General features: G+C 38.1%; 2 protein-coding genes across 6 annotated transcripts in view; one reads left to right on the plus strand and one right to left on the minus strand.

Moving 5' to 3' along the window:
- The window catches only part of CEP57L1 (centrosomal protein 57 like 1), a 63374-nt gene extending 61876 nt beyond the window's left edge, over positions 1 to 1498 (minus strand). For all 5 annotated transcript variants that reach the window (XM_021008217.2, XM_021008215.2, XM_078155200.1 and 2 more), the window contains exon 1: positions 1071 to 1498. The gene's annotated coding sequence lies outside the window, so the exon portion shown is untranslated. The remainder of the gene's footprint in view (positions 1 to 1070) is intronic.
- A 610-nt stretch (positions 1499 to 2108) lies between these two features.
- Positions 2109 to 18890, plus strand: part of SESN1 (sestrin 1) — a 125028-nt gene continuing 108246 nt past the window's right edge. Inside the window, exon 1 of the mRNA XM_021008213.2 lies at positions 2109 to 3026. Coding sequence (XP_020863872.1) covers positions 2748 to 3026 — 279 coding nt within the window. The 5' untranslated portion in view covers positions 2109 to 2747. The remainder of the gene's footprint in view (positions 3027 to 18890) is intronic.

An 18890-nucleotide genomic window follows, 5' to 3' on the forward strand; every position in this document is an offset into this window, starting at 1 on the left:
CGATAAGTTACGGAATATTAAAAATGTCACTGGTTCCTAGAATTTTCTGATTAGTAATATGCTAAATATTAATTTCCATTGAATTTTTTTTTACTCGTCTTCCATTAGGCTATGAGCTCCTTGAGAGTAGGGAGTGTCTTTTTGCCTCTTTTTGATCAACTTCGACGATATTTGTTAAGAAAGCACTTAGCCAGTTCCTTGACCGCGGTAGGTGTTATAAAAATGCTAGCTATTATTATTGTGTCCTCAGTGCTTAGCAGTGTTTGGCATTAACTAGGGCAAAGGAATACATTATATATATATATATTATAACTATACAGTATATAGTTATATAACATATAAATGTAATATACACATATAGATACAATATCTATATATAGTACAAATAAATGTTAATTTGTTTCCCTTTCAACATCAAACAAGCATTAAATGCACATATTATATACATGTATTACACATTTGTACTATCGATGTGTACATTTATGTACATGTATCTTTATGTATATATACATATACACATATTTTAAAGATAGTTTTCTTTGTACTAAAATTTTGAGATACAGTATATAGGGCTCGTTCGGGATAATGCTTTTGTTTCCGTAGGGCCTACGGACCAACTGGTTTCTTCTTTAGAACCTTGAATTAGATTTAACAAATGCAATACACATCTGCCCAAGAATTTAAACAGTAATCAAAGGAGTCCTAAGTGGAGGTCCCGGGGTGGGGGTGGGGAGGAGTAGAGAAACGTTAGAGTAAGTTGGGGTTCCTGAGACCGTCACGAAAAAGGCGGAACTCAAATAGGAGACACCCGAGTTGAGAGCCAGTGTGGACATCATCTCTTTCCCTTCTTCTTCCCTGGGAGGCCAGTTTCCAGAACGTCCCCGGCCGAAGCCCTCCCAGACAGATGCGGTCTCGCTGCTGTCTGAACTCTGTTCCCTTTCCTCTCCCCCACATCCAGTTCCTTCAGATGGGGCCATCTCCATTCCCAGAACAGCGGCCGAGAAGAACACGGCCAAGATGACCCCGCAACTCCCACATAAACGAGTCCGACGAAGGCTCTCAAAGCTCACCTGTTCTCGCCGCCAGCCAGTCCTCGCTTCCCCAGAGCCGTTGGAACGCCAGGCAGTCAGCTTCCTAGGCAACGCCGCGCTTCCTTCTGGAGGTTGTAGTTCCGGTCGCGTCAGGCAACCCTCTCGTAGCTTCACGAGGACTACACTTCCCAGAAGTCATTACGAGGGAGCCTGTTTAGAAGCCTAGTGTTATTTCCAAATTGAACGCCGGTCGCTGTTTAGGAATTATCTTAACGTCCCACTTCCTTTTTTCATTGCCCTTTCCTGTACTCTGCCAAACTCTTAGAGTATACACTTTTCTTTTTCTAACTTCACGCGCCGCTAAGGCCAGGATAGGTTCTCGGAGGCGGGAAAAGCCTAGGGGCTTAGTACGCATGCGTCCCTCTTCTTCCCTTTCAAGACTGCCCATGCGCGGTAGCTCGCATCAGTTGGCCGCCGTGTGGGCTCAGGGGCATCTAGTCCGTGGCGGCTGGAAGGGCGGGGCTTTCTCCTATGGCTTTTCCTCGGCGGGTCCGGTCCGCCGGGGCGGGGAAGAGGGAGCTGGGCCTTAGGGGCGGCTCCCAGTTTGTGCCGGGCGGAGAAAGGGGAGGGACTGGACCATCGCGGAGGACCCCCTTCAACTCCCCTCCCCACTCCCGCCCTCTGGGCCGGTCCCCGCCGATGGGGCAGGGCGAGGGGGCGGGCTTTGCGCCTTGGGCCCAGCTGCAACTCTGGCTCCCTAGGCCCTGTCGGAGTCACCCGCTGCCTCCTGGGGCCGCTGGACTTTGGCTCAGTCTGGGGGGCGGGGTAGGTGAGAATTAAGCGATTCAGAGGGGGCAGGGGGTATCGGCACCCTGCCAGCGGCAGCACCACTTCGGGCAGAGGGACAAGACTCAGAGAGAAGAGGACGGACCGCCGCTCCCTACCCCCGTCGCCCAAGCAGCTGCTTTTTCTGCTTCTCCAGGATTCAAACCAGGAGCCTGGGATCAGAGTGACGCGCACACCGTTCTCTCCCACCCTCCTCGGCCCTCCAGCCCACCGCTCTTCCCCGGCCCGAGAGCCGGAGGGAGGAGTTGCGAGAAGGCGGGGTCTAGGGAGAAGGCGGGGCCAACAGAAAGGACTGAAGAGCTGGGGGTGGTGGTGGAAGAGAATCTCCCCCCGCCCCCGCCAAGAAAAAAAAAACAACAACTCCCAACTGACAGGCGAGCTTTCTTCGCTGTCCGCCCTCGTGGGCAGAGCACTGATTTGACAGCTCCCCGGCGTGAGGACGGCGGCTGACCCCGCTGGTCAGGAGAGCGAGGTTTCCTGGCTCCTTCCAAAGACGTCCAACCCAGGCGAGGTATCAAGTGGTCAGGCTGGTGCCCTTTGCCCATTATTTTTTAACCCTCTTCAGGAAAAAAAAAAAAAGAAAAAAAATCTTCCTTCCCAGGCTGCTTCTTGTTGGAGTGAACTTTGTATAGTAGAGACCCCACCCCCAGCATCGGTTTCAGAGACTCCGCTGTCTGATTTTTCTAGTGCCCCCAAAACGTGAGTCTGCAATTGACGACTGCCATTCTATGACTGGCCCCCAGCTTAAGCCCAAGCTAAAACTTATTTCATTTCTGGGTGTAGCTGTCAAGGTGTTTTTGGTGACATGGTGAAAAGAGACTGAAGATTGAAGGGGGCGGGGTGGGGGGTGGGGAGAAATCCAAGGACGTGATGGCTGAGGGAGAGAATGAAGTTAGGTGGGATGGATTGTGCAGCCGAGATTCAGCTACCAGAGACACAGCGCTGGAAAACATTAAACAAGCAATCTTGAGGAAAGCTGAGCCTCTTCGTTCTGTGAAAGAGCCGCCTTATCGTTCATCTGAGCACCTTTTAAATGCTGTCTCTTGGGATGGGTTCAATAAAATCCTCGCTCGCCTGCTCATGCTTTCCAAGCGGTGTCCCTTTAAAGATGTAAGAGAGAAAAGTCAATCTATTTTGAAGTGTGTCCAGGTAAGAAAGAGCACATTCGTACCATTGTTTTTCTCTGGTAACTTGGGGTGAGAGGGGAAGCTGCTGTTTCTGTTAATTAAATCCATATCCCAGTTTTAGGGGCAGGAGTTTCTTAATTTAACGTGTCCGTAAACTTGCTTTAAAAATATTTTGATGATCATTTCAATAGAATTGATTTCCTTATAATCCTGTGTATTTCCTAGTGCAGAGAAGGGGTACATAAGGCTTCGACAGATTGCCAACTAGGTTTATGACACACACACAAAAAAAGGTTAAGAACCCCTAGTTTGAGAAAATATTCTGTGAAACAAGACAAAAAAAAAGTCTTGTGGTTGTATTGACTGGATTAAAATAGAAAACGGCTATTCTGAACTCATTACATATGTGTATATGTAAACACATACTACTGAAAATTTTTTCCAACTGGAAGTATATGTAAAAGTTACCTTTTGGTAATTACAAGTAAAGACATGTTTTCATGTATGTCCATTTTAAATTTATATTCCACCTTTGTTATGAAACCTACCCAACCTGTTTTTAACATTATTGAGTACTGTAACCCTCTCATTTAAAAACCTATAAAATAATAAAGATTCATCCTTTCCTAATTTACTTTTTTTTGTGAAATAGTACTGTTTTCTCATCTGCCCTCAAAGGAAATTCATTTTCCTCCATATTAAAGGTTGCAAGGTCAGAAGACAATTCATTTCCTTTTTTCTCCCTGAAAATTAAAAAAAAACACAACAGTATTCATTGTGATAAAGAGGCTCAAATTTTTAACTATATAAAACCAAATTATTGGCTATTCTGAATACTATGTTTTGTGCTGTTCTTTCTTTTTCCAAATATACTTTGTTGTTAAATTAGTTGGAAGTTCAGTAGATTAATGTTATTTTCTGTCCAATTTTTATGTAATTTCGTTTTCCTCATTTTTGGAGAAAGTGCTTAAATGGATATTTTCTATTCAGAATGTATACTTAGTACATATATAATGTGTTTATACATACATACATATGCTAGTTATTTGTATTCAAGATTATTTTGTAAACAATTGTATGCAATACCCCATTTATACTGTATTGTTAAGGAAAAGGGAGTTTTCTAGATAAAGTAATACCTAGCTTTTATATAGATAGCAGTTCAAGGTTTTGCAAGGGCTTTACAAATAGTAACTGATTTAATCCTCATAACATGCTATTACAGATAGGTCTTGTTTTATATAAATTCTCATTATGCAAATTCAACTTTGCATAAAGAATTCTGAAAGAAATCTGCATTCCAAATAAACTCTATTAACTTTACTATATACTACTGTGTTCTCTCCTCTCTCCTTCCCTTCCCCACCAAAAACAAACAAACCCAAAACAACCCCAAACCCTGAAAGTGAAAGGAGAGTAGGAGGAGAGAATGTCACCACTAAATGGGGGCTTGGCTTGAGACCTCCCACTGAAAGAGGAGACCTTTGCCCTCCTGTGCCCATGTGTTTGTGTTCCATCCCAAGTCTTCTGTCTGTCAGCACTTAGATACACAAGTCTGTCCTCTTAGGTCTCCTGTCCCGCCCCCATGTATCTGCAAAACCCCACCCCGCCATAGGTCTTGTATTCCTCCTGCTCTCACTTTTCTGTCCCAAGCCCCCATATGTTTTTGAACCATGTGCTGGCCCCCTCCCTGCTCCAGCGACCATCCCTTCCCCACATCCAAAGGGAAAAGTAAAGGGAGAACTTTCTGTATTATTCGAATTTTTACAGATGAGGAAACTGATAGTATCTGAGGCCACCTTTGAACTCTGATCTTCTTGACTCTAAATCTATCCACTGTGCCTCCTAACTGTTTTTTATGGAAATCTCTCTAACAGGGCTTCTGAGAGAACATTGAACAATCAATGGTCACTTTATGAGTCAGAAATATCTTTATGAAGAACACAAGGCGAAGTAATTACACTGTTATAATATGATGCCTTAGGGGCTGTTTGCCCTATTGTTAAATATTCTGACAATAGGAATGCAGCTAGGAATTGTTGTATGCTTTTTAATAATTTTTTTTCCCTTCAGTTTTAATTATTGCTGGCAACTTATACCTTCATTATTCTCTTCTTTTCTCTTCTGATTTCTTAGTGGATTGAGCACTGGTCTGGGAATCTGGAAGACTCATCTTCCTGAATTCTAACTTGTCTGTACTTAACAGCTGTGTGACCCTGGGCAAGTCACTTAACTCTGTTTGCCTCATTTCCTTATCTGTAAAATGAGCTGGAGAAGGAAATGGCAAATCACTCCATTATCTTTGTCAAGAAAACCCCAAATGGGGTCATGAAGAGTCAGACATGACTGAACAACAAAAATTTCTTGTAGGCTGGGAAATCAGATAAGGAAGTTTGAGACACTTTCCTAAGAATTACATGCAGAAGAGTTTTACTGCTTGGGGTTTGTGATATGTTTTGATTTCTCAGAAACACATATTTTGGTCCTGATCTGTTATTTCATTAGGGATCTTACTTACTCAACAACAATGGTAGTAATGTTCAGTGTTTATATGGTACTTTAAGATTTGTAAATCATTTTATACAAATCTCCTTTGTTCCTCTGAACACAATTGTATTAGGTGCTATTATTGTTTCTTTTTTACTGATTAGGAAGCTGAAGCTCTGAGAGCTTAAGTGACTTACCGAGGGGCAAGTACTGATGGCCCTAGGCAGAATTTTAGCCTAGATCTTCCTGACCTCAAGCCTCATTTTCTTTCTACTCTGGCACTCTCCCCTTAATGAGCATTTATTAAGTATCTCCTATCTTCTACGAGTTAAACTAGGTGCTGGGACCCAAGACATAAATAAACCAGTTCCTGTTCTTTAGGAACTTAAATTCAGTGGGGGGAAGCAGCTTATACAGAAATAAATCAATACAATTCAAAGCAAATGAAAAGTAATTCCAAGAGGGAGGAGCAATTTGGGAGATCATAAGATCATAGATTTAAAGCTAGAAAGGACCCTAGCAGACATCTTTTGCAATCTTCTCATTTCATAGATGTGGAGTCTGAAGCCCAAAGGGGTGAAATGAGGACAGGCTTTATATAGGAAATAGAACTCAAGGTGAGCTTGGAAGGCTTCCAAGAGGGAGAGGTAAGGTGGGAGTACATTCTAGTCACAGGCCAAAAGTTGTGAAAATCTGTACCAGGAACAGCAAAGTAGGTCCATTTGATTGGAAAGTAGGAGTAATGTGAAATAAGCATCAAAACAAGAAGAGCAGCAATTCATGGATTTTTGTGGATTACAAAGTACTTGTCAGAAGATAACTATAAGGGGCAGCTAGGTGGCTCAGTGGATAGAGCACTGGCCCTGGATTCAGGAGGACCTGAGTTCAAATCCGGTCTCAGATACTTACTAGCTGTGTGACCCTGGGCAAGTCACTTATCCCCATTGCCTAACCCCACCCCAAAAAAAGATAACTATAAAGCAAGTAGAACAAATAATCATTAATACAGATTTACAGATAAGAAGACATCTAGTCTGACTTATATTTGACCAAAATTTTCATCTGAAACATCTCTTAACAAGTAGTTACTCTTTTTCCGTTTGAACATCTCCCTTGAAGGAGAACCTACCACTTCAAAAGGAAGTCAATTCCATTTTTGTAAAGCTCTAATTCTTAGTCTAATCTTCCTCCCAGCTTAAGTCTTCCTCTCTGAAACTTTCACATATTAATCTCACCTATAGAAATTCCCTGTATAGATGCAGATGGTAACTTCTCTGTAATTTATAGTCTTAAGATAAAGTGCCTGAGATAAAGTGACTTGCTCATGGTTAAACAGCTGGTATGTGCAAGAGATTGGGCTGGGGACCCAGGTCTCCTGACTCCAAGACAACATTACCTCCAGGCAAGATAATTCAGGGAAAAGTTTAAAATTTATTATTGAGTATTTGTCTACACATAAAGAGATAGAAAGCTTTCCTTTTGGGAGTGGCTTCCTTCTTGCTGTAAGTGTATCTTCTTAAATTTCTATGTGTAGTTCAAGCTTCCATTCAGAGCTACATTTTACCAATGTTTAGCTAACTAAGCAATTCTCCCCAATAATTCACACTCCTCCTTCCTAATACTAACCAACTCTCCTTAAGTCTTTCCAGTAGTGAACACTACATCCAGACATTAGGGAGAGTCAGGAGGTGTCTCTCTCCTGATGCTTCTTTCTATCTGACTGTTCTTCTCGGTCTCCTTTGTTGGATCTTCATCCCAGTCATGCCCACTAACCATGGCTGTTCTCCAAAACTCTCAAGTCAATTAGAAAAGCATTTATTGAGTCTCACTATATGCCAGACACTGTGCTAAGACTCAATACAAATACAAGTAAAAAGAAAGACAGTCCCTGCCTCAAAGGAGCTTACGTTCTAATAGGGGAAGATAACATATTAAAGGAAACTGAAAAGGGGTTTGGGGGAAAAAAAGTATTCATGGGAGAGAGATGATAGAGAATGTCAGGAGAATTGGAAATGGAACCTGAAGAGGAATGAAGATATTGTTGGCCTGAGTATTTTCCTTAAAATGGAAGTACTGGGGAGAGTTAGCCAATCAGAGAAAAAGGCTGCAGGGGCCTCTTCCAGTGTACGAACTCTAGGAATGGAATGAGCTTTCAAAGAGAGGAGACTTCTGTGACATAGTAGAAAAAGACCAGAAAATTATGGGTTCTCTTCTCTTTTTCATTCTGTACTGTGTTACTTACTGATCTCATTAGCTCCCAGTTATCATCTCTGCAGATGATTCCTGAATTTATATATCTAGCCTTCAGACATGACGGATTGCCTTTTGGTCATCTCAGACCGGTTGCTGCATTGGCACCTCAAATTCAACATGTCTTCCCTGCCACCCCACCCCACCTCAAACGCACCCCTCCTCTCTTCCAAACCTCCCTATTAATGTGACAGGCACTACTATCCTCCTAGTGACAAAAACTCACAACCCTGGTGCCATTTTCTATTTCTCACATATCCATTCCGTTGACAAATCTTGTCATTTCCACCTTCATAACATCCACTTCTCCATGTTTAAGCTATCACCTTAGTTTAGTTCCTTATCACTTCTTATCTGGACTTCTGCAATAGCCTAATTGAGCCCTCTGGCTCTACAACTCTTTCCTCTCTCTAATCTATTCTTTGTGCTGTTGCCAAGGTGATTTTTCTAAAGTGTAGATTTGACCATATCATCCCTATACTCACTAAACTCTAGTGACTGTCTCTTTTTTACCTCCAGGATCAAATATAAAGCTGTTTGGCATTTAAAAATCTTCATAACCTAGCCTCTTCCAATCTTTCCAGGCTTTTATGCTTTACTTCTTTCCCTACACTGTGTGATCTAGCTACACTGGCCTACTTGCTGTTCCTAAAGCAAGACATCCCATCTCCAGTCCCTGTGCCTTTGAACTGGGTGTCCTCCATGCCTGGAACCCTCTTCTGATCTGCAGGCATCTTGACTTTCCTGAATTCTGTCAAGTCTTGGCTCAAAATCCCATCCTCCAAGAAGACCTTTGCTAATCCCCTTAGCTACTAATTCATTCCTCCTCTGAGATTACTTTCCATCTACTCTGTAGATATCTTGTATTTACCCAGTTAGTTAATTGTTGTATGCCCCATTGAAATGTGAGTCCTTGAGGGCAGTAACTTTTTATTTTTCTTAGTATCCCCAGAGTTCAAGTTAGTGCTTGGCACTTGGTAAGTAAGCTCTTAGTAACTTTTTTTTAAAAATTTAAAATCCATCAGTTATAATCCATCTAAAATCAGTGAATGACTAAATATGCTGAATGACCAGCATATTTAGTTATCTTGTGACTCTACATTTTTCTTCTCAGCCTGAAGATTTAGGCCCTCCCAACCATTAGCATAAAGTGCTTTTCGTATATCATTAATTAACATAGAAAGCAACTCAGGTAAGTTGTTTTTCTCATTTTAAAAAGGGAAACAGACTTTGAGAGGTGATGACCTGCCCGAAGTCACATAGATAGTATATGGCAAAACTTGTGCTCTAGTCCCAGCTTCCTTACTACTTTGGACTAGTAACTTAAGTTCTTGGCATCATTTTGTTTAGCTGTGTAGTGAAAGGTTAGAATGTCACTAACAGCCCTGCCAATTCCAAAATTCTGTGATTCTAATTGACTTTAACACTGTCTGAGAGTGATTTCATTTTAGACAGAAATTCTTATGTAACAAAATGCTTATTATTAGTAGAGTTTTTTTTAATGCTTTCATATCCCTCCTGTACCCCTAAGAAAATTGCAAATTCAGCTTATTCAGGTATAGTCACCTGTCAAGTTGTTAAAACTGCAGCTGTAAAATCCCAGTGGGTCATGTGTATAACTTTGTTCTTAACATCTTAATAAGAAGGGTTCAGCAGATTAGAAGCAGATCTCATAAACTGTACTGTACACTGTAAAAATACCTTGTAAATTAGAGATATTTTGAGGAAAGGTTTAGACTTCCCTTAAACTGGTTTTTTTTAAATATTTCTACTAGTTTTGTTGAGGTAAAGCTCATATTTGTGTTACTTTCTAAATTCACTGCAAAAGTTCCTTGGTGACCACTTCCCAAGAGCCTCATTAGATTTTCAAACCAAGTTTCTATGTACTTTCATGTATGTTAGCCAGTTTTTTTCAGTTTTGTCTTTAAGCTGGTCTTTAATCTTTTACAGTATGATACACAATAGTTACCTATGCTTAAGTATCCTTTCTTATGCCTTCCTGTCATTGATCCTTCTTTCATTTCTTGACTTTTTTGGGCCTCAGGAGAAAACCCTACTCCTGTTTTTTTTTTAGGTAGGTCATACTTTGAAGAAGAAGGGAAAGGAAATGGAAAGAATTTTAATTTTTCAAAAATAATTGAAAAGTTTTTTCTTTCTTGTAAGCCCAGAAAACTTAAAGATATATTTATTTACTTTTTAAAAAATGACATTTGGCAGCTCTTTATCTGCCAAGCTAAGGTTCACAACTTACTGGATAATAGGTTGTAAGATACAAAAAGGCATTATCTTCTTTTGTCCTTTATCCTATTCTGTTCTTTATAGGAGATATTGAAACGTACTTCATAGAATCACTGGATCATAGAAATAGAATCAGAAGGGAAATTAGAGATCTAATCCCTGGTCTAATGCCTTCATTTTATAGATGAAGAAATGAGGCCCACAGAGGCTGTGACTTACTCAAGATCACATGGGTAGGAAATAGTAGAGCTGGTATCTGAATCTAGGTCCTTTTGATTCCAGATTAAGTGCTTTCTCCACTTAAACTATGCTTTCTTAAGTTTCTGATATTTAATTCCTTTTATGGTGAACATGAATATTTGGAATGGCATTGACAATACTATGGATATTGGGAGTGATATACATGTATTATTAGTTTCATTATTCTGACTTTATTTCATATTGCTTCTACCAAGAATGAGTGGTTATAGATGAAAGTGACATGTTAAACACTTGGTTCTCAAGTTCTAATTATATGCCACTGTTACTTTGCTATAAATCTGTAGAGTACTGTTTGGTTTTTATTAAAATTCTTTTCTGATCTTGAAGATGCTTTGTACCAGTTAAGTAGTCTCTTGATCACTAACAGAATTAAATAAATGATAAATCACATTGCTAAATTGTGTTTTTCCCCTTTCTTTTCAAGTTAGATCTGTTCTCTGTGGTTAATCACTAGTTATTTCTTGATCATTGTGGAGGTGATATGTAAGTAACTTCCTATCATAACTACCTCTATTACAAGCCAATTTGAGAAAACTCTGAAGCAATATTAATTAGCTTATCCACCAAATATTAATGTGGTTCTTAATTTAAAGAATTGACAAAGTAGTACCCAAATCCTGAAACTGTAAAGCTGTAAAAGATTTTAGACAGTAATTCTTCATGACAAAGTATGATGTAGCATGTAGATGTAAAGCCCAGTGAGATAAAACTGATGAAGATTTTTAGAAGCTACACATTGTAGCTAATGTTTTTCTTTTCATACTTGTTAAATTCTAGGTACACAGTTCTACCTGTAAACTACTTCTTAAATTATTTTTATTGTTCATAGATTAAATTGAAATTGAAAGGACATAAGAAATTACTGTAGAAAACATGATGCCAGTAGAATAAAGATATGCTTAGGTGTTATATTTCAAACTTGCTGCCATTTTTTTCTTTTCTTTTTTTTTTAATATAAATTTATGTATTTTTAGTTTTCAACATTTACTTCCACAGGTTTTTGAGTTCCAAATTTTCACCCCATCTCACCCCTCCCCCCACCCCAACATGGCATGCATTCTGAATATCCCTTCCCCTAGTATGTCCTCTCTTCTATCTCTCCCCCCTTCTCTTATCCCCTTCCCCTTCTATTTTCCTGCAGGGCAGGATAGACTTCTGTACCCCATTTCCTGTATTTCTTATTTCCCAGTAGCATGTGAAAACATTTTTTTAAACATACGCTTTTAAAATTTTAGGTTTCAAATTTTCTCCCTTCCTCCCTCCCTCCCCACCCACCGTCATTGAAAAGGCAAGCAACTCAATATAGGTTGTACATGTGCAGTTATGCAAAACACGTCCTAGTAGACATGTTGTGAAAAACTAACTCTATTTCCCTTAATCCTATCCTGCCCTCCCATTTATTCTATTCTTTCTTTTGACCCTGTCCCTCCTCAGAAGTATTTACTTCTGATTACCCCTTTCCCATCTGCCTCCTCTCTATCATCCCCCTGCTCTCTTGTCCCCTTCTCCCCCTATTTTCCCGTAGGGTAAGACAGATTTCCATACCAATTGAATGTGTATGTTATTCCCTCCTTAAGCCAAATCCTATGAGAATAAGATTCACTCATTCCTCTCACCTTCCCCTGTTTCCCCTCCACTGTAGAGACTTTTCTTTTTTTTTTTTTGTGACATAATTTACCCCATTCTACCTCTCCCTTTCTTCTTCTCTGAGTATAATGCTCTCTCATCCTTTAATTTTATTCTCCAGATATGACCCCTTAATCTTCAACTCACCCTGTGCCCTCCATCTATCTATCTATATATACATACATATAATTTTTTTCCTTCAACTACCCTAATAATGACAAAGGTCTCATGAGTTACAAATATCATCTTTCCATGCAGGAATGTAAACAGTTCAATCTTAATAAGTCTCTTATGAGTTCTCTTTTCTGTTTACCTCTTCATGTTCCACTTGGTCCTGTATTTGAAAGTCAAATTTTCTATTCAGTTCTCATCTTTTCATCAAGAATGCTTGAAAGTCCTCTATTTCACTGAATGACCATTTTTTCCCCTGAAGGATTAGACTCAGTTTTGCTGGGTAGGTGATTCTTGGTTGTAATCCTATCTCCTTTGCCCTCCAGAATATTATATTCCATGCCCTGTGGTCCTTTAATGTAGAAGCTGCTAAATCTTGTGTTATCCTGATTGTGTTTCCACAGTACTTGAATTGTTTCCTTCTGGCAGCTTGTAATATTTTCTCCTTGACCTGGGAACTCTGGAATTTGGCTATATTCCTAGGAGTTTTCCTTTGGGGATCTCTTTCAGGAGGAGATCTGTGGATTCTTTCAATTTCTATTTTGCCCTCTGGTTCTACTATATCAGGGCAGTTTTCCTTGATAATTTCTTGAAAGATGATGTCTAGGCTCTTTTTTTGATCATGGCTTTCAGATAGTCCAATAATTTTTAAATTCTCTCTCCTGGATCTATTTTCCAGGTCAGTTTTTTTCCAATGAGATATTTCACATTGTTTTCTAATTTTTCATTCTTTTGGATTTGTTTTACAGTGTCTTGATTTCTCATAAAGTCACTAGCTTCCAATTGCTCTATCTTAATTTTTAAGGAAGTATTTTCTTCAGTAATCTTTTGGACTTCCTTTTCCATTTGGCCAATTTTTCTTTTTAGGGCATTTTTCTCCTCATTGGCTTTTTGGACCTCTTTTGCCATTTGGGTTAGGCTATTTTTTAAGGTGTTATTTTCTTCAGTATTTTTTTGGGTCTCCTTTAGCAAGCTGTTGACTTGTTTTTCATGATTTTCTTGCATCACTCTCATTTCTCTTCCCAGTTTTTCCCCTACTTCCTTTACTTGCTTCTCAAAATCCCTTTTGAGCTCTTCCAAGGCCTGGGACTTACTCATATTTTTCTTGGAGGCTTTGGATGTAGGAGCTTTGACTTTGTTGTCTTCTTCTGGTTGTATATTTTGATCTTCTTTGTCACCAAAGTAAGATAATATAGTCTGACTCTTCTTGCGCTGCTTGCTCATGATCCTGGCCAATTATTTGAGTTTTAAACTCTTTGTTAAGGTAAGAGTCTGCTTCCAGTGTGGAGAGTGTACTGTCCCAAGGTTCAGGGGTTTGTGTAGCTGTTTTCAGAGATACTTGTAGGGACCTGTAAATTTTCAGTTCTTCCAAGGTGGTATGATAAGAGGCGAGGTGTTTACTCCTTTCCTGGCCTGTGACTCTGTCTTTTTGTGGGTTTTGCTGCTTCAGAATTTGTTTAGAGCCATTTTTTATGAGTATTTGGAGGGGTTTGGGGGAGAGCTCAAGCAAGTCACTGCTTTCACTCCGCCATCTTGGCTCCGCCCCTTGCTGCCATTTTTAATAGTAAAATAAAAAGGAGAAACATTTTTATTAGATTAACAGAATACTTGGATAATAAAATTGTCTCTTAAAAAACCCCAAAGCCTTACACCTTTACCTTCATTAAAGGATGTGTTAAATTTATGACATGAATTATACTACCTAAACCAAAATTCATACTATAGATATTATTTTATTGGTATCTTTTATTTTTGTATCACCTTAATCTGTGCCATCTTTTCTGGCAAGGAATATTCAATATCCCATTTTGCATTTTCTCATCTTGTCTTCAGGGCCAAGTTTGATCATTGGCGTTCCAACTTAGTTTTGGTTTTTTTCCACTTGCATTGTTGTCATGCATAGTGTTTCATTGGTCTTTTGATTTCCCTTTGCATCAGTTCAAACAGTCTTCTCATGCTTCTTTATATTCTTTATATTCTTCATTATCATTTTTTTATGAATTAATAATGCTTTATTTCATTGCCTACCACAGTATTTTTATCCATTCCTCAATTGATGGACATATACTTTATTTCAAGTTTTGTATAACACCTGCTACATATAGCTAATTATCTTAAATTAGAGTTTAGTAACATTTGTAAATTATCTGGCTATTCCACATCAAGCTTCTTTTTTTAAAAGATGCCTTCAGTTCTAACTCCTTTGATCCATAAGGTTAAGATAATTTTAATAGCATAATATATTCAATAAATCCTAATTAGTCTCTTGTTTTATTTAAACACTTTTTAAATTTTATATTCTATAAGTATTATATGCAAGGATTTTAATTTTATAAATGATTTCACTTTCTGGCAAGTTGGCAGATGTTAGCTATCTAAAATTGTAACTGAGTAATTTTTAAATACTACTCATAGCCTAAACATAGCAAGACATTCTTCCTATCATGTGAACTTGCAGAAGTTTAAGGCATGCGGAGTAGATTGGGGGCAGGTGGGGTGGAGTATACAAAGGGGTAGATTAGACACGTACTAAAAAGAAATATGTAACAATTTTAAAGTGTCTTAATAGGAAACAGGAGCCAAAAATGTTTGATTCTGACTAAATTGATAAAAGTATTCCCTTGTATTATTTTATTCTAATGTGTAAATCCACCAGTTTTGGCTTACAGAGATAGGGTTGTACAAGGAGACCTTAGAGTTAAACCTTCTCATTTTACAGATAATGAAACTGAGGTCCAGAAAGGGTTAGTAGTGCCTTAGCTAAAGTCACATAGGTAGTACATGGTGGAAGCAGGATTTCAACCCAAGTTCTCTGGACTCAAATCAATAATCTTTCCACTGTTACCATCCTTAAATTCCAAAATAAACCCCAAATTTATTTATACTGGTAACAAAAAAAGTTATAAATGAAAATGAATTAAAATTTATCTCCTGTGGATAGATTGTTTTGATTCACCAGGTAAGAAGTTGTTAGTCTCACTTGCTTTTAATGGGAAATCCAGTAAAAGAGAGGCTTTTAAAGTTTATCTTTAAAAAAAAAATCTATATTCTATTGACCAATTTAATTAGAGCTATTTGAATTTGTATTCTAACTTAAATCATCAGTTAGTCTAGGTGGTCATTGGCTCTTCTGGCTGTAACTTGGCTGAATATCTTTGCAAAAACTAATACTTATGGTAAGTGTTGGCTTAATTTTATGGGTTTTAAATAGCAGAATTTTTATAAGATCTCAAAATGTATTAAATATTAATCTTTCAGTGAAAAAATTTTGGTAATATTTGATGGTTATCTAATTTGTAACTGAAAACAGTATTTACTATTTTAAAGTTCTGACAAGAAAAGGATACAAAATAAATTAGTATATAGGATGCATTGGACAAATTTGAGTTAATCAGAAGTTCATTTAGTTCCATTTTATGAAATTCCAGCTTTTTAAATGAAATTAACTAGTACCATCAATAATTTTCTTCTGTCAAACTTGTAATTGTATCAAGCTGTCACTAATTTTCAAGCTCTGTTTAAATGATCTTATCACCTTAGTTATATTCCCATTTCCATTTGGGGCTTGTACTCTATTAACAGAAGCTTCTTTCAAATGAGTATATTGTTTCCAGAAAAGATTTGTATTGTGTATGTTTGTATGTATATATGTATGTGTACATGTACATACAATTTTCTTTAGGCCAGAAAAGTGTCAATATTATGGAATTTTAGTCTTATAGCAAAATTTTATACTTTTAGCATTCTAGGCTGTTGGGAGCTAAGTATAAAGCATTAAAGAAATGAATTCTTTCAGGCAACTAGGGGAATAATAATTTGTGAAACGATAGCTCAAATCGTTTGAAAGGGTTCATTTGTTTTGAGTGCCCAATTTGTGCTCAGGGGATTAGTTTAGTGACAGGACCTGGTTTATAAGGTGAAAAACAAGCTCCTTCATCTTGAGCACTCAAATTATTTTTTATTTAGTGGACTGTATGAAAGGTAGCATGGTGTATCAGTTAAGTAGTTTAGTGTAGTATAACAGTCATGAGCATAATAGAACAAGGAGCCAGACATCCTCATTTCAAATTGTTGCTCAACTGTTCAAAAGTCCTGTGATACTGGGTATTTGACATCTCTGGGAATTTGTTTCCTGGTGTAATGTACAGAAAATATTACCTGCCCTGCTTTCCTCACAGGATTTTTTTAATGATCAAATGAGAGCATCTTTGAAAATTTTTGTTATTTAGTTGTTTCAGTCATATCCAACTCTTCATGACCTCATTTAGGGTTTTCTTGGCAAAGATACTGAAATGGTTTGCCATTTATTTCTCCAGCTCATTTTACAGATGAGGAAACCGAGACAAACAAGGTTAAGTGATTTCCCCAGAGTAACGTAGCTAGTAAGTATCTATACCCAGATTTGAACTCAGGAAGAAGAGTCTTCTTGACTCCAGGCCTGGCACTCTATCCACTGTGCCACCTCGCTGCCCTAGCTTTGAATTATGATATCCTATATATGTAGGTCAAATATATACATGTTCTTATGTGAAAATAAAATTACTCATTCTCTATACTGAATCTTCCTCATACCCTCTTCATACCATTTTCAAGAAACATTTTCATCTTTTATTTGTATGTCTGTGAAACAGTTTGAGATGTCCAAGCACTTGGCCTATTTTGTCTGCTACCTCCATCTTCCTATTCTTCCATGATTTTTTTTTAAAGAGAAGTATACAGAGCCAGCCCGAAGCAGTGGTGGTCCAGTAGATATGTATAGTATTTTTGTTTTTAGTCATTTGCTGTCCAGGTGCAGGAGTATTCATCTCCTAGGGATAAGACTGGGTAGCTTCACTTTCTACTAAATAGGTCAGTCTCAACTTGGATCAAAAAGGTGTACTGTTGCAGTGAGTAAACAGATGGCCATTTTGGCCACTGGAGGAAGAGTTCCTTTTGCTCAAGGCAGGCAGCCCCTGCAGAGGCCAGCCTGCTTAATTACAAATATTGTGGAGGAGATGCATGGAATATCCACTTGCCCACTGGTAGGCAGTATGATACTACTTTTTATACCTGGAGCAATGTCATATTAGCTGAAGATGAAGGAAAACCAGTGAAAATGAGGTTTAACTTACTTAAATAGTAACACAGAAGCATTCATGGCATATGCTTTGAGGTTTTTTGTACCCCTCTGTTTCTTGTGTCACTTTAGGATTAGACTGCTTTCCAAGAATTTGCCTAGCTAAATACAGAGAGGTTCATTACTTTGGGATTAATTCTTTGGTCATGGCAAACCATGAAACAAAGAAAAATGCAAAACAACCCTCAATCCCATATGGCTGCCTTCTGCTTCTTCAGTGATTATGGCAAAGTGATAGAAAATAGTATATAGGGTGCAAAGAACCACTCAGTTTTTAGAATATCTATAAACAAAACTTAGTTGTTGGTACTCTGCTGCAAATATGGGATCCTTGTCTGATGACCAGTGAGTAGATATATTCATTGTAGAATTAAGTTGCAACAATCTTGACATTTTTGCTAATTCAAATCTAGAAAATAAAAGGAAATTTTAGGTAGGTAAAGGGAAAGATGACCTACATATTTTCCTTATACAAGTGAATGAAGAAGTAGGTGGAATTGATTTTATTGTGTATCCAAAGGCAATAAGAATGCCACATAGTCACCTTGTATTGGAGGGCTTATGATAAATATTTGCAGGGAAAACAATCCCAGCTTCTGTTGCAGAGGATAAAATAGAGAAATTTTATAAATAACTTGTAAAGACCCTCCAAATTAAATAAAAATATTCTTTACTAATAGGAAATAACTTGTTACTGATAGTCATTTCTAAATCAGTTTTCTGCATATAATCAGACCTCAAACTTGTTAGAAAAAAGACAAAAAATTACTACAAAGCTAGAAGAATAAAAATAACAAAAAAGTGTTTAAAACAATTCCAGTTTTACCTATTTCAGTGAATTATTAATCCTGAAAAATGGGAGCTTCATTCATTATTAAAATTTAATAAAGAAGTTTAACCACCGAAAATCAGTTGCCGTAACAGGGGGACACTAAGAGATTATAAAAAACTGCTTTAGTCCATAAGTACTTGACGTGCTTGCCAAACAAAGTGATATGGTGGCCAAGAGCAGCACCCATTTAGAATATAAATTTGTTTGTAAAAGCTTATAGAGAAAAAGGGTGGGACATGATAAGAAACATTGTGTCATAAATTGGTAAGAAGAAGTGAGGGGAAAATCAAGTTTAAAGAAAGTTTGGTGAGAGACCCAGTTAAAACACAAAGTTGTCCAGAGAACACTTAAGGATAAAAGGAGAACAGCAAACAGATCAAAGATGGTAAAGATCTACAAAGATTTATACCATTCACCTCTTCAAGGACAGTGGAACCATACCATTTGCATATCACAGTCATGGATGTTATGTTTCCATAAAAAGTAGAAATGGCACGGAAAAAAAACTTAAGAGGGGAAAAGCGGTAGAACCAGACCAACTATATGCAAAGTCCACACAGGGAGTGATACAGTTTTGAGGGTGATCTATTCTCATGTTAGCTGAAGGAGAGGTTGATACCAAAGGTGTGGAAAACCTCAAACATTATTAGAATTAAAAAAAATACAGAGCAGCAGTAGCTACCTACATATATGCCTACATTCCCATCACTATAAAATTTTTATGACAATACTTTATAGAGGAGATCATACAGTGTTAAAAGGGAACGGGCAAGCTTTACATAACAGAATACATCTTTACCATCACACAATTGAAATATGTAAAGAACATAAAATCCCATTGTTATTGTTGGTCTTGTGAGCACTACTCTTGGAATCACAAGACATGGATTTGAATCTTACTGGCT

Source organism: Phascolarctos cinereus, unplaced genomic scaffold (assembly GCF_003287225.1).
Source record: "Phascolarctos cinereus isolate Bilbo 61053 unplaced genomic scaffold, phaCin_HiC Scaffold_5;HRSCAF=322, whole genome shotgun sequence".
NCBI lineage: Eukaryota > Metazoa > Chordata > Mammalia > Diprotodontia > Phascolarctidae > Phascolarctos > Phascolarctos cinereus.